This window comes from Lepidochelys kempii, chromosome 19 (genome assembly GCF_965140285.1).
Source record: "Lepidochelys kempii isolate rLepKem1 chromosome 19, rLepKem1.hap1, whole genome shotgun sequence".
Classification (NCBI taxonomy): Eukaryota; Metazoa; Chordata; order Testudines; family Cheloniidae; genus Lepidochelys; species Lepidochelys kempii.
Window position 1 is genome coordinate 3,387,400 of NC_136398.1, and position 27,730 is coordinate 3,415,129.

Consider the following 27,730-nt stretch of genomic DNA (forward strand, 5'->3'; position numbering starts at 1 on the left):
CAGAACGAGCTGTGATTGGTCCGAGGTGGGGTGGGGGAGCGGAGCCTGCTCAGGCAGAGCGCGAAGACTCGAAGGGGCCTCAATCGCTGGCTTGCCGTTGGCTTTAACGGCGGCGGCTGAAGCGAGCCGGGCGGGGACCTTGAGGGGTAGCCGCGCCGCGGGTCCCGCTCGCCACCGGACAGCAGGGGGCCATGGCGGCTGAGGTAAGCCCGTCCGGCCTGCATCGTCTGGCCGGCGCCGGGAGGGGATGCCGGGGTGCAGCGTCCTCCCACCCCACCCGCTCCCTCCCTCCCGGGGGACTGGGTCTCCCGCAGCTGGCGGGAACTACGACTCCCGCCATGCCCTGCGGCCACCGGGGAGGCGGTACCCCCCCCCGCACGGCGGCTTCAGGGGATACTACGGGTCCCAGCATGCACCGCGCCCATGTAAGGACTACACTACCCAGCGTGCCCTGCGGCACACGGAGCAAAGTGGCTTGCCCGAGCGCATGCTGGGAGTGTTTGGGGCCTGGCTCAGGGGTCGGAGCAGTTGCCCCCTTTCAGAGTCTGATTTGCCTTGTGTACCGCAAGTTTCACCTCACTTAAACTACTGGCTTACAAAATCAGGCCTAAAAATACAAACGTGTCCCAGCCACAGGGTCACTGAACAGTTGCTGACTTTCTCATTTAGCCAAACCATATAACTAGAAACTAAATCAATTGGAATATAAGTATTCTACTTACATATTTCAGCGTCTAGTTTACAGAGCCGTATGAACAAGTCATTGTCTGTATGAAATTTTAGTTTGTACTGACTTCGCTCGGGCTATTTATGTAGCCTGTTGTAAAAGTAGGCAAATACCTAGGTGAATTGATGTACCCACTGGGAGAGCTCTGCGTACCCCCAGAGGTATGCGCAACCCTGGTTGAGAATCACTGGCCTGGCTTTCCTCTCAGGGTGAGGGGTAAGGCATGCTGGGAGGCCTGGCCTGGCCAGGCCAGGTACGCGGTAAAGGTGTTGTTCACACTGGCCCATGCTGGGCATCTGATCTCCTAGTGGGATGGGAGTGCTGGTGTTGCCAGGACTGCGAGCCTGGTTAAATGACCATCATTCAGATTCCTGCACCCTTGCTCTACTGTTCTCTCTACCATCACTACCTGGGGTGGGCAATTGAATGCCTGAGTTATGTCAGTACAGATTCCTGTTAATTATGAGAGACGTGCCCACAGAACATAAGACCCACACACAGTACAAATGAAGACCCCAAACTATGAGATTTGGGGTGCACATATTGGTATGGCATCTGTTTTTAAATGTCATATACTGCATTTAGTCTGCAGCCCTGCTGTAAGGGCTTTCTCTATTACTATTTCTATGGCTATGCCTCCCTGGCTGCTCTTCCCTTGCCCCCCCGGCACTTTCTGTCAAGGACATGTTTTTTCCCATTTCCTTGGTACATTAAGAACTCTTACCTCATGCTCCATATTATCCCTCCATCATCATTTTGGTCAGATGCCAAAAGGATGTCCTTCTAAGAGATGCTTAGCTGGTCTGTCTTCTGTCATCTTAACTATGTGCTGTGCTGCTGAAGTTGCTGGGATTTCACTACATTTGTCCATTACACAGAATAATAATTAATAACCTATTGGGCTGTCACCTTCCTGGAATGATTTTAATTGCTCACACAATTTGGGATGGCTCTATTTTATGTCAAGTTACATAAAGTTAAAAGTGTTAATATGTCAGATGAAAGTTGCAAGTTTCTCATGGCTTTTAGTGTTGTCTCAGGCAGTGGTTACCAAGCAGTGTCTGGGTACGATGTTTGATTTTGCTTTGATACGTTCAATGAGTTCATCATTTAATCAACTTTATATAATAATAAAAGGTGCATACAACATAATCATGTTTCAGTTGAATGAACTGAATTCCTAAGAGGTTATAGGGATAACATTTCAATATATCTTGTGTAATCCAATTTGATGCATAGGGATGAAATTGAATTCAATGAGTCATCTCTGTTAAGCAGCTTATACTGTATTAACATTAATATTATTTTTGGTTTCTAGCTTAATTCAGAAGTAGAGGATCTGAAATCTGACTTGCAGAAAACCTTTGACAGTGATTCTGACAGTGGACAGGGCAGCTGTGAAACAAGCTCTCCAAGTCAATCCAACAAGGGAACTGCATCTCTTGGTGACATAGGTCTGTAATACTGTCAGGTCTCTCTTTTGAGTTTTAGTTTTAAAAATTGGGTATTGTACTTTGCATTTATAGGTGTTTCCTTTGCAGAAGGCTGAGAGAATGTGGTCTTGAACTATCTGCGCTTCAGAAGTCACACGTTTGGTTTGCTTACCCTTGATTATTTTTTCTATGTAACCTGCATAAGCTGCTTATTTTTCCTCTATGTATACAGACTTTAATTCTGAGATTTTTACATTTTAAAAAAACAACTTCAGAGCAATCACTAACAACATACATTGTACATTCATAAGTGTTTTTCTAAATATTATAGAAGAAAATATCTCATAATAGTCATTTGCAGTCTGACACCACTTGGCTTGCTAACATACCAATCCAAAACAACATACAGCACTTATGCATGATGTAGTGTAGGAAAATCACACCAATACCGTATTAATAATCAAAATACATGAACATATAAAAATATGTCTGGTCTGAATTCAAAGTGCCCTTTTGGTTGCTCAGGGTAAAGGTAGAGATGTGATGATGGTAGAAGGGCCGTAGTTGGGATTGAAGAGGGGAAATGCTGAGTGGGGTATTGAATATCTTAACTCTTTGTTTCCTTCTTTTTTTATCAGCAAAGCAGATTTAACAGCATTAACTCTAATGGCTTAGCGTGTGATGTTTCTCCTACATTTACACCAACCCAATCTGGCCAAATTTTTAAAGGCTGTTGTGGGTCTGTAGATGTTCCATTTGAAAAGTGTTGAATTTTTTGATGCTGCAAGAAGAATGCTCAGAGCTCGGTTGAGAAGTGTAACAGTATTTTTTTTATAAGGAAAGCTTTCTCTTTTTAAGATAACACTGTCCTAATGATAGTTTCCTATTAAAGTTAAAGCTCAGTGATGTTTCCTGTACCTGGTATGTTGGAAAAGTAAATGAGAGGATAAGAGGATTCTGAATGCACACTTGTTCCATGTCTAGCAGATGAACCAGTTCTTTCCTGATACCACACTCTCAAATTTTAAATATTTCAATAAGTATTATAAACTTACTACCTTTTGACCTGAGCTCATTAGTAGTTTTATGACATTCTGGACTGCAGGCTTTTTTAAATATAAAAAAGCTAAACAAATATTGCATTTCAATAATATTCATACAAAACGTAATTAAAGTGCAGCTAAGGTTTCTGCTGAACAACATTGCATTTTTCTCCCTGCACCATTCTGAAATATGGAACATCAGAACTCTGACCTCAAACAATAGAAAACCGGGAAATGCTCAGTTAAGGTCCCCCACATATCCTTGACAAGAAATTTAATGTTGCAAGAAAAAATAAAACACAAACTTACAAAACCTGTTAAGGTTTAAATATTTGCAAGATTGGGGTCATAATGTGTCTATTATAATTCACTTAGTATATTACTATTTGCTATATATGTTTGTTTTTATATATAAGAAATACTTTAGTCTCAAGGAAAGACACAAAGTCATTTTGAGATGGTTCTAAGCTTCTTTAAGGGTGGATAATTACATATATTATGCTACTGTGAGGGAAATGGGTTTTCAAAGCACAGATTAAATTTGATTTGCTATGCTGTACTAAACTTCCATTGGTATTCATGAGACTTCAGGGGATAATAAATGTCTCCGAGAAAAGTGTCTGGCATGGTGCACAAACTGATCATTTGGCAATTAACATATCTTTTTAAAAAACGTGTGCTATAGAGTGTAATGTATTTCCACCAGATTCAGATGAGGAGATCTTTGTGAGTAAAAAATCAAAAAGCAAGAACGTGCTTCAGGACAGTGAGAGTGAAGGGGAAGCAGAAAGCATTTTTCTTGAGAAGACTGACATTGTGGATGGCGATGTGGAAAACGGGGAGGAAAATAAGAACATTTTTGCCCCGAAGAACAAAAAATCTCATCGGATTTGCCAAGCTCTGCGGGACAGTGATGAAAGTGACACAGGTGACCCATTGCATCCTGAAAACCTTGAAATAGATGTGAAGTCCGAATTGACTAAGGATGAGTTGGGCTCACAAATGAGGAAACCTATAAAGATGTCAGTGAAATCTCGGAAAAAATACAAAAAACATAAAAGTGATTTTGAGAAAGAAACAGACAAAGTGATAGGCAAATCAAGAAGGAAGACAGAAAAAGAGAGAAAAATACAGGCTATTAGACAGCTGAAGAAGGAAAAGAAACACAAACAGGAGGTATAAAAATTTACTTGCAAACATTTCTGGTCTTTTCAGTTGTTAAATTCCAGCATTTGGTGGTGGTCCGAAGCTTCCAACACAATATGTGAGTCCACACCACAACAGTAAGTTGGACATCCACATATGGGGGCCCCAAGTTCTGGACAGGGTTTTTCTCTGAGCCATTGGTGGGTTTTATGTAATTCTTCCTTGTGTATGCTGATTGCATCAGTAGAGAACCTGCCTCCATAAATTAGCATATCTAATTTTGGAATGCTATAAAGTCAACATGATTGGCCTACAGAATTTGAAAGATTTTTGTTTTGGAGATGATGTAATGATGGGATGGTTGGTTTTTTTTGTTTTGTTTAATGACCCTAAAATCATGAAGATATGTTTCAAATATTTTGAAATAAACTTGTAAATTAATATAGTTCTTTCCTCCTTATGCTTACCAGAAGGATGGTGGTGAAAGATACCATTTTAATGATAGTGGGTGTCTTCTTGCTGACAAAGAACTCTTTGAGAATGATTTAGAGGAGGAAAATGATCCCCTTCTTGAAGATGAAGAGTCACTAGAATCAATAAGAGCTGCTGTGAAAGACAAAATGAAAAAACATAAGGTAACATACTTTAAGGTTATAATATTCTTGTAGAAGGTATTGTACCTGAGTATGTAACACAAACTTTTGGTGACACTGGGGTGCTTCCGCTTCTCCCCGCTATCACGTTGCTCGCTAGAGGTGAAGGGATATTAGCACCTTCTCTGAAGAGCATTGTTACAGAAAATTCCAAAAATAGTATTGCAACAGAGGCTGTAAAGGCACTTAACGAAGTTGCAGTAAAACAGGACAATAGTTGGCATCAGTTTATGAAAATGTTTGCTGATCCTATTTCAAGGTTGATGGCACAGAAAATAATTGTACAAAGTTATTTTGTTGCAGCTTCTTTGCCCTTGAAAGCTTCCATTTGTTTTGAAATTTAATAGACTTCTTTTTACCAATTATAGAGTAAAGGTCTGTTTTCTGAGAGTGAAGACTACAAATGTGTATTTGATGATGAGAATGAGGAACCTACATTAAAAGGACCCAAAAGAAAGGTGGAATATTTCATTATGCATATCTGTTCCTTTTTAAATCTCAGTAGTTCATTCTAACTTTATTTGAAGGCTTCTCTATGTTGCTCCTCGAAGTAGCTTCTTCTGTTTGATTTGGGTCTTGTTTTTTTAAACTCTTCTCCAACTGTTGTACTTTCTTCTGTTTTCTTGCTGTTTGAAAGAAGAAAACTAGTAATATAGATACACTTCTGCATTTCAGTCCTGTGGCTTCAAGGGTCTTTCTTTTCTCTGTTTAAGGAGCGGAAGGCAGCAAGATTAAGTAAAGAAGCCATTAAACGACTGCATAGTGAGACCCAGCGACTTGTTAGAGGTAAAACCTAAACTCTTTGGTGTAAGGGTGAACATAAGAACAGCCATACTGGGTCAGATCAAAGGCCCAGCTAGCCCAGTATCTTGTCTTCCGACAATGGCCAATGCCAGGTACCCCAGAGGGAATGACCAGAACAGGGAATCATCAAGTGATCCATGCCCTGTTGCCCATTCCCAGCTTCTGGCAAACAGAGGCTAGGAACACCATCCCTGACCATCCTGGCTAATAGCCATTGATGGACCTATCCTACATGAACTTACCGAATTCTGTTTTGAACCCTGTTATAGTCTTGGCCTTCACAACATCCTTTGTAAAGGAGCTCCACAGGTTGACTGTGCGTTGTGTGAAAACATACTTCCTTTTGTTTGTTTTAAACCTGCTGCCTATTCATTTCGTTTGGTGACCCCTAGCTCTTGTGTTATGAGAAGGAGTAAATAACACTTCCTGATTTACTTTCTCCCCATCAGTTATGATTTTATAGACCTCTATCATATCCCCCCTTGTCGTCTCTTTTCCAAGCTGAAAAGTCCCAGTCTCATTAATCTCTCCTCATATGGAAGCTCTTCCATATCCCTAATAATTTTTGTTGCCCTTTTTTTAAACTTTTCCTATTCCAATATATCTTTTTTGAGATGGGGTGACCACATCTGCGTGCAGTATTCAAGACGTGGTCATACTATGGATTTATATAGAGGCAATATGATATTTTCTGTCATCTTATCTATCCTTTTCTTAATGATTCCCAACATTCTGTTTGCTTTTTTGACTGCCGCTGCACATTGAGTGGATGTTTTCAGAGAACTATCCACAATGACTCCAAGATCTTTCGTGAGTGGGAACAGCTCATTTAGACCCCATCATTTTATATGTATAGTTGAGATTCTGTTTTGCAATGTGCATTACTTTGCATTATTCAACACTGAATTTCATCTGCCATTTTGTTGCCCAGTCACCCAGTTTTGTGAGATCCTTTTGTAGCTCTTCGCAGTATGCTTGGGACTTAACTATTTTGAGTAGTTTTGTATCATCTGCAAATTTTGCCACCTCACTGTTTATCCCTTTTTCCAGATCATTTATGAATATATTGAATAGGACTGGTCCCAGTACAGGCCCCTGGGGGATACCACTATTTACCTCTCTCCATTCTAAAAACTGACCATTTATTCCTACCCTTTGTTTCCTATCTTTTAACCAGTTACCAGTCCATGAGAGGACCTTCCCTCTTATCCCATGACAGCTTACTTTGCTTAAGAGCCTTTGAGAGATCTTGTCAAAGGCTTTCTGAAAATCTAAGTGCACTATATCCACTGGATTCCCCTTGTCCACTTGCTTGTTGACCCCCCTCAAAGAATTTTAGTAGATTGGTGAGGCATGATTTCCATTTACAAAAACCATGACTCTTCCCCAACAAATTATGTTTCTCTGTGTCTGACAATTTTGTTCTTTACTATAGTTTCAACCAGTTTGCTTGGTACTGAAGTTAGGCTTACAAGCCTGTAATTGCCGAGATCACCTCTGGAGCCCTTTTTAAAAATTGGTGTCACATTAGCTATCCTCCAGTCATTTGGTACAGAAGCTGATTTAAATGATAGGTTACAGATTACAGTTAGTAGTTCTGCAATTTCACATTTGAGTTCCTTCAGAACTCTTGGGTGAATACCATATAGTCCTGGTGACTTATTACTGTTCAGTTTATCAATTTTCTCCAAAACTTCCTCTGACACCTCAACCTGGGACAATTCCTCAGATGTGTCACCTAAAAGGAATGGCTCAGATTTGGGAATTTCCCTCACATCCTCAGCCATGAAGACCAATGCAAACAATTCATTTAGTTTCTCCACAATGGTTGTTTAGCAGGCTTCCTGCTTCTGATGTACTTAAAAAAAATTTTGCTATAACTTTTTGAGTCTTTGGTTAACTGTTCTTCAAATTCCTTTTTGACCTTCCTAATTATATTTTTACGCTTCATTCGCCAGAGTTTATGCTCCTTTCTGTTTTCCTCACTAGGATTTAACTTCCACTTTTTAAAGGATGCCTTTTTGTCTCACTTCTTTTCCTTTGTTGTTTAGCTATAGTGGCACTTTTTTGGTTTTCTTACTATGTTTTTTAATTTGGGGTATACCTTTAAGTTGAGCCTCTGTTATGGTGTCTTTAAAAACTTTCCGTGCAGCTTGCAGGGATTTCACTTTTGGCACGGTACCTTTTAATTTCTGTTTAACTAAATTCCTCATTTTTGTGTAGTCCCCCTTTCTGAAATTAAATGCTACAGTGTTGGGCTGCTGTGGTGTTTTCCCCGCCATGGGGATATTTACATTTAATTATATTATGGTCACTATTACCAAGTGGTCCAGCTATATTCACCTCTTGGAACAGATCCTGTGCTGCATTCAGGACTAAATTAAGAATTGCCTCTCCTCTTGTGGGGGTGTGTGAGAGCTATTAAGATATCTTTAGGAAAGCAGCAGAAACTCCTTAGAGGCCAGATTCTGTTGTTGCTTAACCTGAAGTATTCAGGATCTAAAGTGGATAGGCTGCACTATTCTGTCAAAAATCTTGTTCAAGGATGGTCTCTCGGTGCAAGCAAGATTCCTGATTGGAGCTTAAAACTTGCCTTTACGCAGCTGTGGAAAGTCACTTGGAGTCTTTTTTTAAAAGTTATAGCTGGGCTACATATAACTGACTCGGTGTGACTTGGGTACTTAGTTGCAACAGATTTTAGAATTGGTCTTATAATTCTGTTCTTGATAGTACAATCTGCTTTCTTATGAAAGCACCTGTGCGTGCTGCAGTCCTTGCTCTTCATGACAGTAGAGCTCTGCTATTCATCTCTGCTCTGATATTTTAGCTGGACAATACTTTTCCCAAGAGCAATTGGATTTAAAAAAATACATGTTGTTTTTGATGTACAATTTAAATGATTTTTTCCCCCCTTTTGGCAGAATCATCTCTGTCTCTCCCGTATCATATGCCTGAGACCAAAACCATCCATGAGTTCTTCAAGCGTAGACCTCGACCAACATTGCAGGGAAATGCAATGGCATTGCTAAAGTAAGGACCAAGCTTATCTCATAGTCTTTCTTTCCTAAATCAGGGCTCTCAATCTTCCTGAAGCTGATGTGGTCTATGTTATGAAAAAGCTATCTAATATATAGCCTCCCTTCTTATTTGCAACTGCATAGGCCTCCCACCTTTCCTTGGTAATCCCATACTGCTTCTATGGCAACTAAAGTCATTGCCTCTCTAGGAAAGTAATACTAGAGAAGTATTTTATTATGTTTTTAACGATCTTTTTAATGCAGTTTAACAGCTGGAAACAAGAAGTATCACCATGTGACTAGCCAACTCTCCACAGACCAGCAGCAAGGGTGTTGATTGATCATCAGTGGGACACAGATCACAGTCTGAAAACCATTGTTCTAAGTGGCAAACCTGCTAGTTTAGTAACTAGTATGTAATAGCAGGGCACATCTGTTTTCCCCTGAATAGATTTATTTACCAGCTAGTCTCTGATAGGAGTGAAATGAAAATCTTCGGTTAAATTGTACTTGCTATACAGAAGTAAAATTTGAAAGGAACATGCTCATCTAAATTCTTGTGACAGTGTCCCATTCTCCTCTCCAAATTCAAACCATTGCTCCACACTCCATGCTCAATTTAATACCAAATCCTATTTTAGAAGGTGTGTTGTACACTGAAATAAAGAGTATTCAGGGTGCAGCTAGGGAACTTTTTTCCTTTTAATTAAAAAGAAAAAAATGAAATCCAGAGAATCCTGCATGAATTTGCATTAATGGCTGAGATTTTAAATGCCCAAATGTCAGGCTATTTACTGTTCTGTTTCCTAGAATCTCCCTAACCTGATGTTCTATGCAAATGCAATTATTAGTAATTTGTGTTACTGAATAGAGTATTATACATTGGCATAAAAAATTATAGTGTACAGTAATATTAGATAATTGGTATTTGTAATGTGATATGGCTTCTGAGCATCTAAGATCTGAATTACAATATTGCATTACTACAGTTGACTTCAAGTGAATATGTTAAGTAAGCAGGGCTGATTGAGCACCCCAGAATAACCCTGGTTACCCCCCTCTCTCCCATACCTCTTCCCATCATGAGTTTAGAGAAAGTTTGGATTAGGATACAAATTTTGTGCTTGGGTCCTCTTTTTTTGTTTTAAATAGTGTAGACAAATTGTACTCTACATGGCTACAAAATCGCTGAGGAATTAACTTAATCCAAGTTGTGATAACGTAATTCACTTATCAGTTGACTTTGCACCCTTTAGAGTGAACCTATTGTAACTCCTTGTAGTAAAAATGTACCAGATTAATTTTTTTCCATTTTTAAAATGGAATTTGAAATGAGGATAGGCTTAAAATAAGCAGCAGTTATGAATGATGATGATCTCCCCACTCCCTCCAAAACTGATTTTTTCAAGGACAATAAATAGAACACGGTTTTGTTGCCTTGGTTTGATTTAGGCTTTTCTCACATTTAACAGTAGTCATTTTAAGGACTGATGTACTATGTTTTGGTTGGTGACTTTCTTTTTCTGTTCTTGACAGGTCCACTAAATATCAACTCTGTCTAAATGAAGAATTTACAGCCACTAAGAACTCAGCTGTAAATTGCAGCAATAATCAGACTGAAGAGGCTGATCAGCCAGAAGCTAGGGAACTGGAAATGGGGTTTAGTAAGGATACTGGTATTACCATTGTGGACAAACCTTCCCCTGATTTAGTGGAGAACCTGATAGAAAACTGTGCTGAGAAGCACAGAGAGGATGGTGCCTCTGATATTTGTGAGAGACTCACAACTGCTGATAATTCAGCAGAACAGCAGCAGACTAGCCTACTCAACAATGAATGCAGTGAACAAATGGAGAGTGAAATTCCCTTGGCATCTGAAGAATGTGCCTATGTACAAAGAGAGGACCAGTCACAAAAAATAGAGGTGGAACATGAAGAATCTGTTCAACAGGTGGTACCAGTGGTGGGGATTCAACCTGAAAAAGTAAGGAAGTCTAAACTGGATAAACTTCGGGAGCTGGGAGTGGATCTATCCATCAAGCCAAGACTTTGCTCTGATAGTGATTCCTTTATTATCCTTGATGAACCTGAATCAAACAAAGGTACAATATTACCTGTTGCAATCTACTTGATTTGACAAGCTAAGCAGGGTTAAGTCAGAACTTAGATGGGAGAACTCTGAGGAACAACTTTCTTTTGAGGAGAACTAATGTCACAGCATAGTGCTGGCTATGCTGGTGGCTGTACTGTCTTTCAGATGAGATTTAAAAACAAATCTTGATCCTTTGTGATTGTTAAAGATCTCTTGGATCTGTCAAGAGGAAGAGTTTAATAATGTTTTGCATAGTTCAATTCTCCCTGCAGTTCGAGTTAAATAAGGTGGTATTCGCTTTCTGTACTAAGCAGGAAGGACAACTTTTTCAACTTGGGCTGCCTAAAATTAGGCCTTTAAATCTTTTTTTATTCAGGTATCTGAATAAGAAACCTGACTTTCAGAGATGATGATGAGCATGAGTACTTTCTGATTATCTCATTAGAAGTCATGCTGCACAGCAAATGAAAATCAGGTCACACTCTTATTTAGCACTCTAAGGATATAGGTGTCTAGCTTTAGGCACCCATGTTTGAAAATTTCAGCTGTTTCAGTGTGGATAGGTGGTTCCATATCAGTTTAAGTTTGCATTATACTTTGAGGTCCTATAATATAATTCTAGTAAGTTTCCATTTATACCTACATACATTTATTGATAGCATTCAGTCTGTTCTTTAAATTACACAGAAACATGGTCTGTGCCATGAAATGACTCCTCCACTATCAACCTGGATTTAAATATATATGTCAGCCTGATCATATGGGGGAAGGGTCTGTTAATGAAATGGAATGTTGATATCCAACTCTCCAGTGAATAATTAGTTGTGGGGTTTTTTTTAAGGTTTTCAACTGGCATTTGATCATGTGCCCAAATATTAAAGTAAGCCATCCTAAGTGCATGGTTGAGCAAAGTTATCCAGAGATGGGCCACTGTTGTTAATGTTGTTTTTCAAATCAAATAATGTTGACCCCTCTTACACATTGGATGCTGAAGTGCTTAAAACTTACTTACTCTAGAAACGTATGTTACACCTGTATGTATAAAAAAAATTTAGGCACTTTTTATTTATTTTTTTTTTTTGTTGCCTCAAATTAACTTGATTTTAGCAGGAATTTTTCTTCTGACCTTAAATATAATTTTTTTTTTTAAGAACTGGAAGCTCTGAAAGCGCGTTTCTTGAAGCATACACTTCACACAGCCAAGTCAAAAACGGAACGGACTGTGAACTTGAGCATCATTCGTAGAGAGACCACTGCTGAGGGAAAAGAGGAGCTAAAAGCAGCTGTGGTGCCGGTGTCTTTGGCTGCAGAAAATCTAGATGATACAGTCCATGCAAAGCCAGGTATGTTTGGGGTGAGGGTCATAGCTGTTGAGTTGGAAAACAAGTATATTTTCTTGCTAAGACTCTTCTATAATATCTAATATCCTACATCTTTACTGGAAGCCCAGGCTTCAACTGGAGTTTACTTTCACCAAAATACAAGTATAAGATAATTCAGTATGCCCTCTGGGTCATCTTGTTTCACCTGCGTCTGCCTGGTTAATTATAAGCTTCCCTGGGCAAGAATGGTCTTAGGATGTTTCATGCAAAGTGCTGAACACATTGACAATTAAAACTACATGCTTGCTTCAGTGTCACAATGAGCTGCAATCAATTGATAAAGTAAGTGTGAAGAAAAACACTCAGATTCTCTAACTGGTTGATCATGGTCAATAGAACATAAGGGCGTTTAATCTGTGATTCTCTTTGCAATTGCAACCATATTCCCTCCCCCACCCCCCCAAAAAAAATCTAAAATACAAATGAAAGTTACTGCTTCCATAATTAACAGGCATTGTTCCAGTTAGCTATATTGTTTCTAACCAGGTTAGTATGTTAGAAACTTGAAAAGGTAACTCTTGAACTGTGTTAGCTATTAAAGAGGATGTTGCCCTGTGCCATAATTTAGCCATTTGCCCTCTGGAATCTCTCTCCCCCTGCCCCACAATTTCATATAAAACATATTTATCCTTAATATCTACAGTACATCAATCTACATAAAATCTGTAGATTAACCCTCTTGTGGTATTCATAATTAATAGCACTTTCATCCCTGTTGCAATTCTTAATACAGGCTGTTTGTGTATCGGATCATTTTATTTGCATGTATTGAAAATGATAAATATATAGGAAACTTAATCTGAATCACCTATAATATTTAAATGTTAGAGGTAGGTAATTTGGCTTGTTCTATGACATGCATGCTTTCTAGCTGTTGAAGTATTTCATTTGCCCAGGGCAACTGGAAGTCACTGCTTCGATAGGAAGCAAGGGAAAGAAGAACCCTTTGCTAGCTCATGGGACTGTGCCAGTGGCATTTGTTGATAATGAGGAATCTTCCTGATAATTCATGAAGTTGTGTTACCTCTCTAAATGGTGTTTAGAAGAGCTACATCTCTTAGCCTAAACAATCAGCAGATCAAGTCAGAAAACCTTTATTTAAAAAAAAAAAAAAAAAAAAGCACAAATGCCTTTAATCTTCTTTCTGTGTGTGAAGTTACATTAAATTATCTGCTTGAGGCTTCATTGTAATGTATCTAATATATTCATTTCTGTCCAGGTGAAAAGCTACAAGTGCTGAAGGCTAAACTACAGGAGGCCATGAAACTCCGCAGGATTGAGGAACGCCAGAAGCGGCAAGCACTGCTTAAACTGGATAATGAGGACATGTTTGAGGAGGAGGAAGAAGAGGAGGAAGAAATGACAGACGAGTCTGAGGAAGAGGAGTGCAACCCAGAGGTCTATACACAACATTTTTACATAACTTTGTCAATGTCTAATGTCGGCTGACTCCTCATAGTTAACAGGGAAATGAGATAAATTAGAGTTTTGTGCAATATTTATATTGCACAATTTGCCAAATGGAGACCATTCTTTGACACTAAAAAATACTGTAATTAGAATGTTGAAGATTCCATGTGCTCACAGACCAGTATCCAATCAATCTTTTTTTAATACCAGTCTCTTCCTGACTGTTCAGTGACACTAGCATAGAGGTCCCCAAACTGTGTGCCGAGGACCGTTCGGGGGGGTGGGGAGGGAGCGCCACCCAGCTCTGCTCCTGGCCCCAGTTGGCGGCCCCAGTTAGCAGCCCTGCACCTCTGGCTGGGGCTCCGTTCCTACCCCAGCCTCTACCCCTTACCCCCGTCTGCCTCCCCTGCCTCCCAGCCACGGCCCTGCTCCCGGCCTTGGCTGGGGAGGGTGGAGTGGGGGGCACAGACAAGGGTAAGCGGGGACATGACCCTGAAAAGGAGACCACTGCACTAGCATTGGGTTATTAAGTGATCTTTACCAGTCCATATGCTAGTTCAGGCTGAGCTAAAACACTTGAAATATATGAATAGTCAGAAACTTTTAAAATTATTACAGCATTTTAGTAGCTGATTGACTGACTGTCTTAGCAACTTAAACCTTTTTTCTGCTTAGAGTAAATGTTCGTTCGTTTTGCCATACGAGTTCAAATAAGTCCCCTCTCAGTTTAGGTATGCTACCTCCAGGGTTGGCCAATATCTGATCCTTCACACAGGTGAAGCCCATCCAACTGTCTCACCTAGCCAAGTAAACAAAAAGCCTATATATATATTTTTTAAAATTGTTCCATTTTGAGTGATGCCAGTATTTTCAGCTTCTGGCTGCAAGAAGTTTGATTCCAACAGGATGGATGAAGACTTAAGTGAGATCCCTTGGCTGATCTCAGAGATGCAGTAATGTCAGACTTGGAGGCTAGACATTCTTTTTCAAACAGTAATTAAGGGGTCAAAATGACTTGGTTATTCTAAGCCCCTTCAGAGCAGGCATTGGAGTAGAGAAGTCCAGGAGTTGGAAACATCCTTCAATTCTCCCCTCAATAATTCCATGTTAGAACTGGCCATATAAAAGTATGCAGTTTAAGTAGATGGTCAAAATAATAATTCCTGCTGTCTCATTACATGGATATGTGTTGGGTTTTTTAGACTGTAGAGTTCCTTCTTGGTGAGGCTGAGGAAGATGATGAGGAGCTGGAAGAGAAGGGTATTGAAGATGGCGATAAAGAAACTGACAAAGAATCAGTTGATGAGGAAAGGGTGGACAAGTCTGTGCATTGTGACTCTGTTCCCAAACCTTCCTCAACGGAGTCTACATTGATGCTGTTTAAGGACAACTCCTCCAAAATGGGGTAAATAAACCGGTCTTTAGAAATGGTGAGCCCAGCCCCAACTATGTTTTAATTTGATTAACATACACATGAGACATTTTGATTTGAAAACTAGTGAATTCATGTGTGTGTGTTAAATATAAGGATGCCTGCTGTCTGTCTCCCCATTTGTGGTAATTTTTAGGAGTGTTTTTATTGCAATAGTCACATGTAAAAATAATAGTTTGCGTGTGACAGTGACACTGTGATAGCAGTGATACTTCGAGTTAGTTTCCCAGACCTGAAGAAGAGCTCTGTAGGCTCAAAAGCTTCTCTCTCACCAAGAGACGTTGGTCCAATAAAAGATATTACCTTACTCAGCTTGTCTCAGTGCATTCCACTTGCGTTACCTTGTCTATAAAAGACCAGACCTGAGAGTTAATGCACACAAAACAAAATGTGGTCAAAATACTTTTTTTGGTTTGTTTTTGTCATTAATTGCAGATACTCTCTTCCTGATGAAAAAGCTGAGTTGGAGGAAGCTCCAGGCAAAAGACCTAGCAAGTTAGGTAAAGTGAAACTGCTGTTTAAAGCAAGCATTTTTCTTTGGGATTTTCAGTTCTGGCACATAAGTGATTTGCACATTTCTGTATCTAGGTTACCATTGGTGTGTCTCTCCTATCACATGTTTGCACTGGGGCTGTGAAATGTTGCTTTGCTACTTTTACTAAGAACTTAAAAAACCACAGGGTCCCTCTTTGTGGTGAGGACTGGAGTAGGACTCCTAATCAAAACTTCTTGCATCAAATTGTAAGCCAAAATATTCAGGATGTGGGTTGGATTTCAATGGTAAAATGTCATTTGATTAGGTATTTTAGGGAAACTGCTGATGCCAATTCATTGTGAATTATTGAGGCAAGTGACTCTTGCTGATGGAGCCAATGTAACTCTTCACATTTCTTGGTTTGTCTGCACGCATAGTACAGAAAGAAAAGGAGGACTTGTGGCACCTTAGAGACTAACAAATTTATTTGAGCATGAGGTTTTGTGGGCTACTGCTCACTTCATCGGATGCACCGATGTAGCTGTAGCTCACGAAAGCTCATGCTCAAATAAATTTGTTAGTCTCTAAGGTGCCACAAGTCCTCCTTTTCTTTTTGCAGATACAGACTAACACGGCTGCTACTGTGAAACCTGTCCTAGTACAGAGGCATTCCTAAAACTCATCTAAAATAGCTGCTTTCTTCCTTAGAAGATGACGATTCATTTTCACTGCCAACTTCAGCAAAAGAGAACAGCCACAACAGCAGCTTTGAGTTGATTGGCTCCATGATTCCATCATACCAGCCTTGTAACAAACAGATGGCACGTGGGGCCAATTTTCTATCTGCAGTAGGAGGTTTCAGGTCTTCATCTCCAGCTTTGTTCAAAGCAAGCTTTATCAGCTCTGCTTCCAAGGTAAGACTCCTCCCTGACCTCTTCTACCTTCATTGCACTCCCCTAACAACTTCATATGTTCTGTGACTTAAGGCCAAAGCCAAGTTTCCTTTTAATCAAGAATGTAAGCGTAGAAGGTAGCCAGTTTCCCCTCTGTGGTTAATTGGGATTTAATCAATGCAGAATCTCTGTCTTGACTGATACGAATTTTTTAAATACTGTATGTATCTATTGGAACAAATCAGGGTGATGTATTAAATACACAAATCCAAATTCTAAAAATGCAAAAAGTATTGGAGGAAACCCATTGCTGAGTAATCTGTTTTTGGTAACTTTTTATGAACTATATAAAAATATTCCCATGGCCTATACAACATCTCACACTAGTGCATTTTTAACTGGGTAGCAGGACAGTCATGAATACTTGTTAACCTTCTTCTTCTTCTTCTTCTTCTGTATTTTCATCTGTTTAAAATGGCACAACCATTAACCTTTTTGATTCCAACTTGTAGGACTGTGAAAAGATTAAGTGTTTATATTCTAGTTCATTATCAGATCTTGTTAATTTTATTTTAATTTTTTTCCCTGACTAGAGTTCAGGAAAGATGTCTGAGCCCTCTCTTCCCATAGAGGATTCCCAGGATCTGTACAACGCCTCTCCTGAGCCCAAGAGTTTATTTCCAGGAGCAGGAGAGTCTCAGTTTCAGTTTTCTCTGGAAGATGATACTCAGAGCCAACTGCTTGATGCAGATGGGTAGGTTACTGATATTCATCCTTCTGAGTGGCATTCTGTGTGTGTTAACAGCAGTAGCACAGATTTTTGTGAGGTTCTTACTCCCTTAGGCTACATGAAAAGGCACGCCATTTAAATGGCTCTGTTGGTCTTTTTTGTTATGTTGGCTTTACGCAGTGTGATTGGCCCAATGATAACCTCTTTCTTAGTGTTGGAAACTGGAGTGGCTAGTATATTGAATCCCGAAGGTGCCAATGCATGTGTCTGTCCCTCACAAATTTTTAGTTGGTCTTTTGCAATTTTTTTTTAATCCCTCTTTAAAAAACCCTCCACAAATCTGAAGTAGGTCTAGATTTTAATTAATTTTTTATCTTCTGGGTTTCAGTACAGTATTCGTTCGCTGAAACAGTGGTTAAGATCAGAAAACCATGTAATAACTAAAACCTTCTTAATCAGCTGATCTGTTGACCTCTGTTAACTTTACTGACTAAACATATTTGAATGCATTTTACTCTTGCTAGCCAATGCAGAGCCATTGCAGCTTTGGCAGAGCAAGGTGGATTTTATTCCGCATCATACATCACCAGAACAGCCAAACTGCATTGGCAGAACCATTGCTACTGGCAGTGTGAGTTGGAAAACACAACTGGATCCTCTTATTCCAGATTGAGTTTGAAAGACTGGCAGTTAGAGAAGCCATCTACCTACTTAAATCAAGCAAAGCTGATCTAGAATCAATGAGAGACAAACGTGGAACTCCCACAATGTCATGCTTAGTATTGCTATAACTGAGTGTTTAAGACTCTTTTGGGAGTTCTGCTTTGTCTCTCTAGACAAGTCCTCCGCACAGGTGGAAAGGCAAAATTCTCCAATATGTGGTGGTTATTTAAACTGTAGTTGCCAACTTCTAAATCAGGGCTCTCCAAACTCAAATCACCACGAGGGCCACATGAGGACTAGTACATTAACCCGAGGGCCACATCACTGACATCTTTTCATACAAAGATAACAAAAGTCCCCCACCTCTGCCCCTGGCCCCACCACTGCCCCGCCTCTTCTCCGCCTCCTCCCCTGTGCATGCCGTGTCCCCACTCCTTCCCCCACTCCCCCTGGAAAGTCCTAAGTGCTGCCAAACAGCTGTTTGGCAGTGGGAAGCGCTGGGAGGTAGGCAGAGAAGTGGGGACACGGCATGCTTGAGGGGGGTCGGGGGGTGAGGGGAGCTACGGCAGGCCGCAGGAAATAACTCCACAGGCCGCATGTTTGAAACCCCTGCTCTAAATAAAATTTACTTTCAGGTTCTTGAATGTTGGACACCACAGGAATAAGTACCAGTCCTCAAAGCATCGGCTGTCTCTGGCTAGTATGGATGAAAATGCAATGGATGCCAACATGGATGAGTTGTTGGACTTGTGTTCTGGGCAGTTCAACAGTCAGACTGAGCACATGCCAAATGCTAATACTGGCAAAAAACAAAACATGGAAGAACTGCTCAATCTCTGTTCAGGGAAATTCATCTCTCCAAGTAAGTTCCGAGTTCTGTTCCCAGTGACCTTGATTTGTGACTTTTGGGGGCAAATCTGAGTTTTAAAAAAAAAGTCTTGTACTAACTAATCGTTCAGTGCTGGCCACGCCTAAGGAATTGTGATAGTGTACTTGGAACCCTAAGAGTTTAGAGTGCTTTAACTGTTTGGAATTGTTCTAGGCATATGTTGACGATCCTTTCCAAGACATTCAATGATGTTCCAAAGGCAAAAGGGAAGCTGTGTAATGATTTCTCTGTTGGTTTCTTTCTGTAGCAACATCTCCAACCTGGGCATCTTCAGCATCATCCTCTAAGCCAGAAAAAGAGAGTGACGCAGATGATCCAATGGCAGAAGCACTAGCTCTTTGTTCAGGCTCCTTCCCAACTGACAGGTCAGCATTACAGGAGTTCTTGTTCTGCATGGCGATCATGGTCTGACTGCATTTCTGATGTGTCTCCCTCTGGCTCAACAGGAGTTTAAAATGCTATTGACACAAACGTGGTTTGCCTTGGAGGTGAAGGAGTTGAGTATCTCAATGCTCTGTAGTAAGAGGAGGCCCTGAAACATAAACTCTTGTATCAGAGGCCCAGTCTGAGGCCTCAAGCCTGAACCAAAGTACTTCCAGGCAGTTTTAAGCAAAGCTGGGCTGTGAGCCAGAGGCAGGTCCCACTCACAGAAGTTGGCAAGAAAAGGTTAGAAGCATGTGCACACACACACACAAGTGCTAATGAGAGGAACTTGCACCAAGACGGCATCAGAACGCTCCACAGACATAACAAGGAACAGGCAGGTGCATCTTAAAGACAGGGTCAAAAGGACAACGTGATGGATAGATTTGTTTTAAGTATGATGAGTAATCTGTTCTGCAACTGTATAAAAGTAGGTCCAGGAGCGCGCATATTTGCCCAGCCTAGAGGGCAGCAGAGTGTCCTGCCAGTGACTGAGCTGTGTCCATTGCCAGGGAGCACAAATTCGTAGTATGACCTGTAGAGTCTATAGGGAACTATCACTGTGCTTCGTTTGACAATAAACCTGGCTCAGGTTCCTTTGTACCTTACTCGAGTCTGTGGGTTTTGGGGGTTCTCTCGGGGGTCTGCTGTGTTAGCTATCTGTGCAGAGTCGGGGCAGCACACGGAGGGAACATGCACGCAGCCGGCTGTTACCATCATCGAATAAGAGCAGAGCACCACACCGGTAGCTATTGACAACATGCTCAACAGTTCTTTCTTTGACCAGTGATACGTGAGAGTTGAGAGGCTCCTAAGGCATTGTCGTTCCCGATGTCCATTGTGAGGAAAAAGAGTCTCTACTGCTATTGATGGTGGAGGCGGAAAGTGGGAAGAAAATTTTGATCAAATCAAAGCACAGGATTGGGAACTTCTCGGCTTGTGTTCCTAGTTCTGCAGCTGAATGCAGGAACTGTGGGCAAGTCATTTATCTTCTGCACCTTCGTTTTCTTCCTTATTAAAATTGGACTGATTTACATGCACTTAACAAGGATGTTATTGTTTAAAGAGTGCCAAACATACTCCCAAGAGGCATTCCATTTTACTGAAGGGGAAACTAACACAAAAGATAATGACTTGCCAACGTTACTCACACTAATGCTAATGGGGAATTAAGCACCTAAAGCTCCATGCTACAGTGTTGGGAGACTGCAATGTTTCAGATGCTATCATGGATAATTGCTTGTCACTAGCTCATCCAGCAGTTAAAACCCTGTTTCAATCCATTTCATATCCATTGCTGGAGATCAGCTGTAAGTGTGTGATGTGGTTTGATTTTTATAGGGAAGGGGAAGATGATGAGGAGCAGGAGGAAGAATTTGGCAATTTTCAGCTCGCAACAGATGACCATGCCTTTGATAGCGAGGAGGTGAGTATTGACGGAATGCAGTGATAACTTCAGAGCTCTGCCCGTAAGCATTCAGGTTATTTTCTCAGTTATCTGTCCATTTGTGCACAGATCTAAACTTCCAGCATAGATTGCTGAAACCGCTGAAGAGCAGTATTTGGGTCAGTGTAAGAAGTGATGATTTAGAATTCTGATGTACTAGGTAAAATATCTTGGTTTTGTGGGCATTTTGAGAAAAATCCAGGAGGTTTTAGTCTGTTTTTGTTTTTAGCCATTGAAAAACAGAGGCAGTTGCAGTTATAGGGAGTAAACGCTCTACGGAATGTCTTAGGAATTTCTGAAAACGGTTCCTTGTTGACTGATAGGATGAAAAAAGTGACGGAGATGAGAGAAGCGAAGATGAAGCAGAAGTTAGTGATGATGAAGAGGAGCTATTGAGACAAAGACAGGGCTTAAAGAAAAAATTGTGAGTAAATCTTTCTCCCTATCTGACCTGCGAGAAAAGCAGAACCACGTCACTAGAAATTTAGTTTTTAGTTAAGAGTCAGAGTTGAAAGAGCTTTTCAGGAGCTAGTAATCTTTAAATATAAAAAGCAAGAGATCAGGATAAAAGTAACAATGACTTTTTTTTTGTTTTTGATGAAATAGTACTTCTCTTAATATTGCTTGTGACTTAAGCTCTTTCCGTGAGCGCTGTAGTACGCATTTTGCAAGTGAAATGATCTTTGGGTTTTTTTTTCTTAGAAGGCAGTTGTCATCTTGTCAGATGGTCAACTGGCAAGAAAGCTCAGAACTAGAATAATAGTGGGCACTGCAGGACCGAGGTGAAGTAAACTGGCAGACTTTCCATACGTTCATATGCTCTTAAACTTGAATAACTTAATCAAATTGAAAATGAAAACTGAATAATAGCATCTCTAATTTAGCATACACAGTAGTTCCAGAAAGACTTCGCTCTTGCTTTCAAAGATTCACGCGATGCAGCTAAACGTTCTAACTTTAACTCGTTTGGAAACTCTCTTCTAGAAAACTGCAGGATTTCTTGGAAGATGAGGCAGAGCTGTCTGGGAGTGAAGTAGGAAGTGAGGATGAATATGATGGTGAAGAGCTGGATGAATATGAAGAAGAGATTCTTGATGAAGAACTCCCTCCTGAAGTGGAACTACAGGATCAAATTAACAAAATACACATGTCAGTAGCAATCCTAGTATACTTATACAGTACAGCAAATGCACATCTAAAGTTATAATCGGTTATAATCTGGAATTGCAAAACTAACCTAGGCTTCTCTCCTTTGGACAATAACATTAGGAAGGCGATGCTTGATGATGACAAGCGTCAGTTACGCTTGTACCAAGAAAGATACCTTGCTGATGGAGACCTGCACAGTGATGGTCCTGGGAGAATGAGAAAATTCAAATGGAAAAACATAGGTATAATGTTGGCATATTAATCTCCTATTGTAGAGCAAAAAATACAGTGTGGGAGATCAGGGGAGGAAAATGCTTTAGCAAGTACTTTAATATGAGGCTTATGGTTGTAAGATCTACTGATCCCTAGTTTATTGTTTTAATACACACATATTGTTTGTAACTGGGAGTGGGGGACTTGCTTGGACTTCTCTTGCCTGGTTTCAGACCACAGTAGAACCTTGGCTTGAAAAGTCTGAAGAAACCATTTAAAGCCATTTTTGGATCACATGCTAGTCAAAACAGAACACTCCTGGGGAATCAATAACTTCAAGCTAATATAAAGAAATAACTTTAAAAAAAAATAGTAACTGTTAAAAGATTCTCTCAGTCTTAAGTGGTTTTAAGTCCCACCATCTAACTAAAATAGAATATAGATGCTGTCTATTGCTCTTCTGCAGGCTAAGTCCAGGAAAAAGTAAACAGAAAGCTGATGGGCATGACTTTTGAATCTTTTAGTTAAGGTGTATATAATGATCCCCATTATAGGTTGTCTGCAGGACTTGAACCTGGAACTTTCAGCACAGGCCACTACCACTTGAGGAGGTATAGGAGCATCTCCAATCACTTTTTGTCAGCAGAAGGTTCTTACTCTATATGTGTAGCCACTAGAGGGGGATACAACAGATCCAGTTTGTTACACACAAATAGTTTATATTTTTAGCAAGACTTCATATATTGCTGTTCTGGACTCCCCTAGGACAATACTATTGTGACAAGATACAGTCTATATTTTCCCCCAGTAGCTTTCCTTTAAGGAGTCACTTACTTTTTTTTTCCAGATGTGAAGTGAAGAATTCACTGCCTCTTGCTGGATTTTGTAACTCTTCTACTCTGTTCTGAAACATCCCTGTTATCTCTGCATTTTGGCACAAACCTATTAAACAGACTCTTAGTATTGACAGCCATTGCCCATTTGCTTGGGAGCAGGAGGAATGGTTAGTTGGGCAAAAGAGAGAATCCTACAGACATTCTGATTGTATATTTCCTGTAGAAACGAGCAATACTCAAATTGTTCTTGATGGCTTGGTTTTAGGGTTTATTCCTGGGTACAGCATAGCACGCTTAATTTGCTGGGGCAAGATCTCTTGTGTAACGACTGTGCCTCTGGTACAAGACTTGTTTATTCATAAGTCAGTCTCCAGCCTGTACCATTATGTGCAGTGTATACAAACTGTGTGCACAGGGAATGTTTCTGCTAATTTTGATGTCAGTAAGGAATAAGCAGTAGACTGTGGCAACTGTAAATGTATGGTAATCTTAATTTAGTAGCCAAGAGTAAATGAACATTATCTTGTATGTTTAAACAAGAATGTGGTTTACATCTACATGAGCATTTTGCAGACAAAATTTGTGTTGCTGAAGTACCCTGCTTTAGTTCTTTACATTGTTTAAAGCTGTTAATCTTGTTGAATGATGCTTTCTAAAACGCCTTACAGGAAACATTTCCACTGGATATTTCGTCACTGTTTTGCTAAATGCTTTGGTTCCATCTGTGTCATCCATTTAAATGAGAGGAAGCATTCTGCATGTAATTCACTTCAGAGATTCATTGCCAGGAGTTGTTTAGGAGAAGAGAATTCTGGGCAGAAAGGATTTCGTTGCAGCTTAACTAGTTCTAATAACTTGCGTGTGTGGGTTGGATTTTTTTGTTTTGTTTTTTTTGTCTTTATTGTTTCTGAAATTCTTACTGATCTCCAGTGGGGAGAGACCTAAACTCTGTGTGTCCACTTACTACATTCTTAAACAAAACCTGTGTACTTTGTGGAACCTTTTTGGAAGTATAGGTTTCTTTTTAGTGGACAGGAAAGTTCATCTGCATTCCTCATGCCTCTCTATGATTGGGAGAACTAACTGTCTCTTCTTTTCTAGATGATGCTTCCCAGATGGACTTATTTCTCAGAGACTCCGATGATGATGATGATGATGAGAATGAAGAACAGCTTGATGAGACAGAGACAAAATGGAGAAAGGAGCGATTTGAACGAGAGCAGTGGCTCCGTGAGCAGGTATTGTGTTAATCTGCAGAAAGGCTGACTGCTTAATACTTCTGTACACCATTAACAAAGTATGATGGACTGTTGGCAGAGCTCTCGGTTTTGTTGATCCTGTTAGTTAAAAACCATATCAATTATAGTTTTCACTTCTCCCTTGTATAGCACCTTTTGCTTTCCCTCCTGTGATCTTGGCAAGCAGTTTCCCCGTCTTGAGGTCATGCACTGAGTTCGTGGCAGAGCCAGAAATCCTGTTTCCTGCTCCAGAATCCTAATTCCATGGCCTATAAATTTCCAGGTCAAGTTGCTTTAATTAACGTAAGGTCTGAGGAATGAAATCTAGTTGGTATCTTGAAGCTTCGACTGTTGTAATAGATAAAAAGATGCTGATGAATGACCTGAAAAACTGCAGGAAACTTTAAATGCTGGTTTATATTGGCCTTGTATCCTAAAACTGATGTAGTAAAGAGAGTTAGTATGTTCAAGTCACTGAATGAAATGTCCATTGTTTATTTATGAATTAGCAGTCTAAAAAACATCTATTTTTATCAGACAGAGAAAGGAAAAAATGAAGGGGAGGAGGAGGAAGAAGAAATTGGTGAAAATAGTCAGTTCATGAAACTAGCAAAGAAGGTGACTGCTAAGTCCTTGCAGAAGAAAGGTAAGTTTGCTTCACACTGAAGTGGCATCCAAGAAGAAAGAGAACCTTGACTAGCTACTGACTGTTCCAAGCACTAGTGAAAGTTGCTTTTAGACTAGAGATCTCCACTCATTCCCCCCCATGCCAGTGCAGGATGGGCTCCAAGTTCGTTAGAGCTTTGACTTGTCTGGCTCTAAGAGATGTAGCTGCAACCTTGATGGCCAACAGACATTTTTCTTTGCTAAAATATTTCTTTTCCATTAATTTTTTTTTTAAAAAGTTAGTGTGGCAGTATGTCCCTGTGCTCTGTCGTCTTCCTCTTTTGGTCCCTGACTCATAAAGACTTTTTGAGTATAGTGACAGTCAGCAGAGCACACCACTTCCAAGAGGCCAAGCTGCTTAAGGAAAAATTGCACAATGTGGTTTAAATCAAATAATCTAGTCAATTTTTAACTTGCACATGGCAAAAATGTGATTCTGAGACTGCATAGCTACTTCAGAAATAAACAAGTTCCCTGCCAGTGATAAAGACTTCATTGCCATTGTTGTTGTTGGTCAGTTTAAAACTGACTGCAGCATTTCTTGGAACAGGATTGCTGTCCTTTGTGAGTATTTCTGTCTGGTACAAAAAGGTTTTTTTCCTAATGATACTCCGGAATTGAATTTATTTTCTGTGTTTTTCCTCCCCCCTCAGCCAACCCTGTAGCAGCTGTACAGGAAACAAAATCACTACCAAGAAATCCCTTTGAAACATTCAGACCTACCAATGACCTTCAGGTTGGTACCTGCATGGCATGAACTTGGATGTGTATTTTCATGTTGCATCTACAGAATGCATTTAAAAATAGAGATATAGAAGGGTTTTGGGGAGCGTGGGTGCAGTGTGGTTGTCTCTAAGGAACTGTAGTGTATTAAAATTATTCATGCAATGTGTTAATGTAAAATTCATTGGTTGTCTTCAGCTAAAGAATGGATCACTTCTGAACAGACCTAAAGCTGTCCTTCAGAAGCTTGCAGCCATGTCAGACCTTAATCCAAATGCTCCCCGAAACTCACGAAACTTCGTCTTCCACACGCTTTCCCCAGTCAGGAGCGAAGAGGCAAAGGAGAAATCAAAACCGCAGGTACAGATTTGTGGGATATGCCAGTAGTGTCAATTTGCATATGTTGCCATGTTAAAGAATGTGCAGGGGCAGAATCCTGACAGGCAGATGGGGACAGCTACACTTTGTTTCAAATGTGACCTTGTAATTTATAGCTTGTCATTTACTACATGCACAATGTAGTAAGAGCTGTTTGTGTGCATTGCCTGAAATAGGGGACAAACTAGAAAACCAAGTGGAATATTTGGGATTCGGATGAGCATATGTGCTCTCATTGGACAGTGGTGATGAGAAACCTTGTTGTAACTGTCCTGAATAATCACAGATTTGTATTGCCAATATATCATGCTTTCTTATAGGTGGTGAAAAGAGGTCCTACAGAGATGGTAGCACCTTCACCCAAACGGCCCAGGACTGATGATTCTGCAACACCAGGGAACCAGAGCCGAAGCATATTCCGATACTTGGAGAGCTGAATGTTTGTTTGGGGACAGTAATTGCATCATGTCTCGTTGCTAGTGACAGTATATGCTTTGTAAATCTCTAGCTTCAAGCACCAATGGAAAACTGTTTCTCCTTTGCCTGGATTCTTCTGACCTGTGTCAGTGCTGCCAGATAAGTCTTTGTATACCCCACAAGGTCTTTCCCAGTATTCCAGGACAACCAGCAAAACCTAAAGTCCATGCTTTGGATGGGCAGAGACTGAGTTAATACTTCGTGCCAAAGCATTACTGAAATTACACTATAGGATGCAGATCTTTTGAAGTACGACTCCTCAAATGTTTTGACTCAGTCCCACTTCCTCCTACAATTCTGTTAGTGAAGTAGTCTGTTTTTAGGGTAACTGTACCACCTCTGTATTGTGGAGAACTGATCTATAAAGGACCGAGGGCTGCATCATTGGGAGGTGTGGTGTCCATAATAGCAATGGTTTGCATACACTGTTTACAATTGGAGTATTAAGGTATTGCTATCTTCCTTTTATACCTACTGCTTTCTCTAATGCTGACCATGTACAGACTTGATATCCCAAAAGGTTAGGGTTTACATTTTAAATACTTTTTTTTTATTTTTATAAAGTTAACCCTTCTTTTATAGAACAGCAGTGTAGCTTTTCTTCTTCTTCTCCCCCCGCCCCCCATTACCTTTTACAGCCAAACTTCACATACACATCAGCATATCGTGTCTACATGTATGTGAAGAGGTTCTTTTACACAAATGAAGACTTATTTTTTTTTAATTGCCTGTTGCTTTGTTTTGGACCAAGGTGCCATCTTCCATGAGAATTCATCCTTTGTAGTGCAGACAGAAATGTAAGGCCTTCTTTAGATAGAAGAAACAAGATTTTATACTAGCAAAGAACCACTGTTCCCAATTATTCTAAAGTCTGAGGCAGGAACAGAAACTTGGAAGACCAGTAAGAGTGTACAACGTGCACCTGGCTATATTGTGAATGTGTGAAGCTAAAACTTATTCATTGTAACATACAGGCTAATTCTTAAAGACTCCACATGTTCCTAAGGCTTGATTTGAAATGCTCAAGATGCTGACCTGATCACAGAAGAATCCTGAGTTGTACATTTTGTAATTTCATAAGCACACTTTGGTGTGTTGGTGGTGTAAAATATTTTAATGTATATTGTGTTTATAAGGAACTATGGTACTGTTGGAGTGCAATTTTACAATAAATGTGTGGGTTTTTTTTAATTTTTGTAGAAGTTTAAAATTTAATTTACAAAATCTCATGCGGCTGTGTGCAAGTATTTCAAAGAATATATTTATCTACCAAGCTTGCTTTCTCTGTCACCGTTGCCACACTAGAGGGCCCTATTATGGGCTAGTACAAAGAGGCACTACTTAAGTAAAAGGTGTCTTTTACTCCATGTAAGGTCTTTTTCACAGGGGTT

At 40.1% G+C, this 27,730-nt stretch overlaps 1 protein-coding gene across 1 annotated transcript; it reads left to right on the forward strand.

Annotated features, from left to right (window-relative positions):
- On the forward strand, positions 1 to 27,530 carry CLSPN (claspin). Its single transcript, XM_073317508.1, has 25 exons — positions 1 to 203; positions 2,046 to 2,181; positions 3,910 to 4,379; positions 4,820 to 4,984; positions 5,371 to 5,460; positions 5,716 to 5,788; positions 8,728 to 8,836; positions 10,360 to 10,925; positions 12,067 to 12,258; positions 13,517 to 13,695; positions 14,910 to 15,112; positions 15,575 to 15,639; positions 16,323 to 16,528; positions 17,101 to 17,261; positions 18,536 to 18,762; positions 19,037 to 19,154; positions 20,554 to 20,638; positions 20,983 to 21,083; positions 21,644 to 21,808; positions 21,929 to 22,050; positions 23,959 to 24,095; positions 24,633 to 24,741; positions 25,415 to 25,497; positions 25,683 to 25,844; positions 26,183 to 27,530. The coding sequence occupies exons 1-25, from the start codon at positions 192 to 194 to the stop codon at positions 26,297 to 26,299; spliced, it is 4,053 nt and encodes a 1,350-aa protein (XP_073173609.1). The 5' UTR covers positions 1 to 191; the 3' UTR covers positions 26,300 to 27,530.
- The last annotated feature ends 200 nt before the right edge of the window (positions 27,531 to 27,730 follow it).

Coding starts and splice junctions, on each gene's coding strand:
- CLSPN (XM_073317508.1), top strand. Junction 13,696..14,909: donor AAGAGGAGTGCAACCCAGAG/GTCTATACACAA, acceptor TGGGTTTTTTAG/ACTGTAGAGTTCCTTCTTGG. Junction 22,051..23,958: donor ATTCAAATGGAAAAACATAG/GTATAATGTTGG, acceptor CTTCTTTTCTAG/ATGATGCTTCCCAGATGGAC.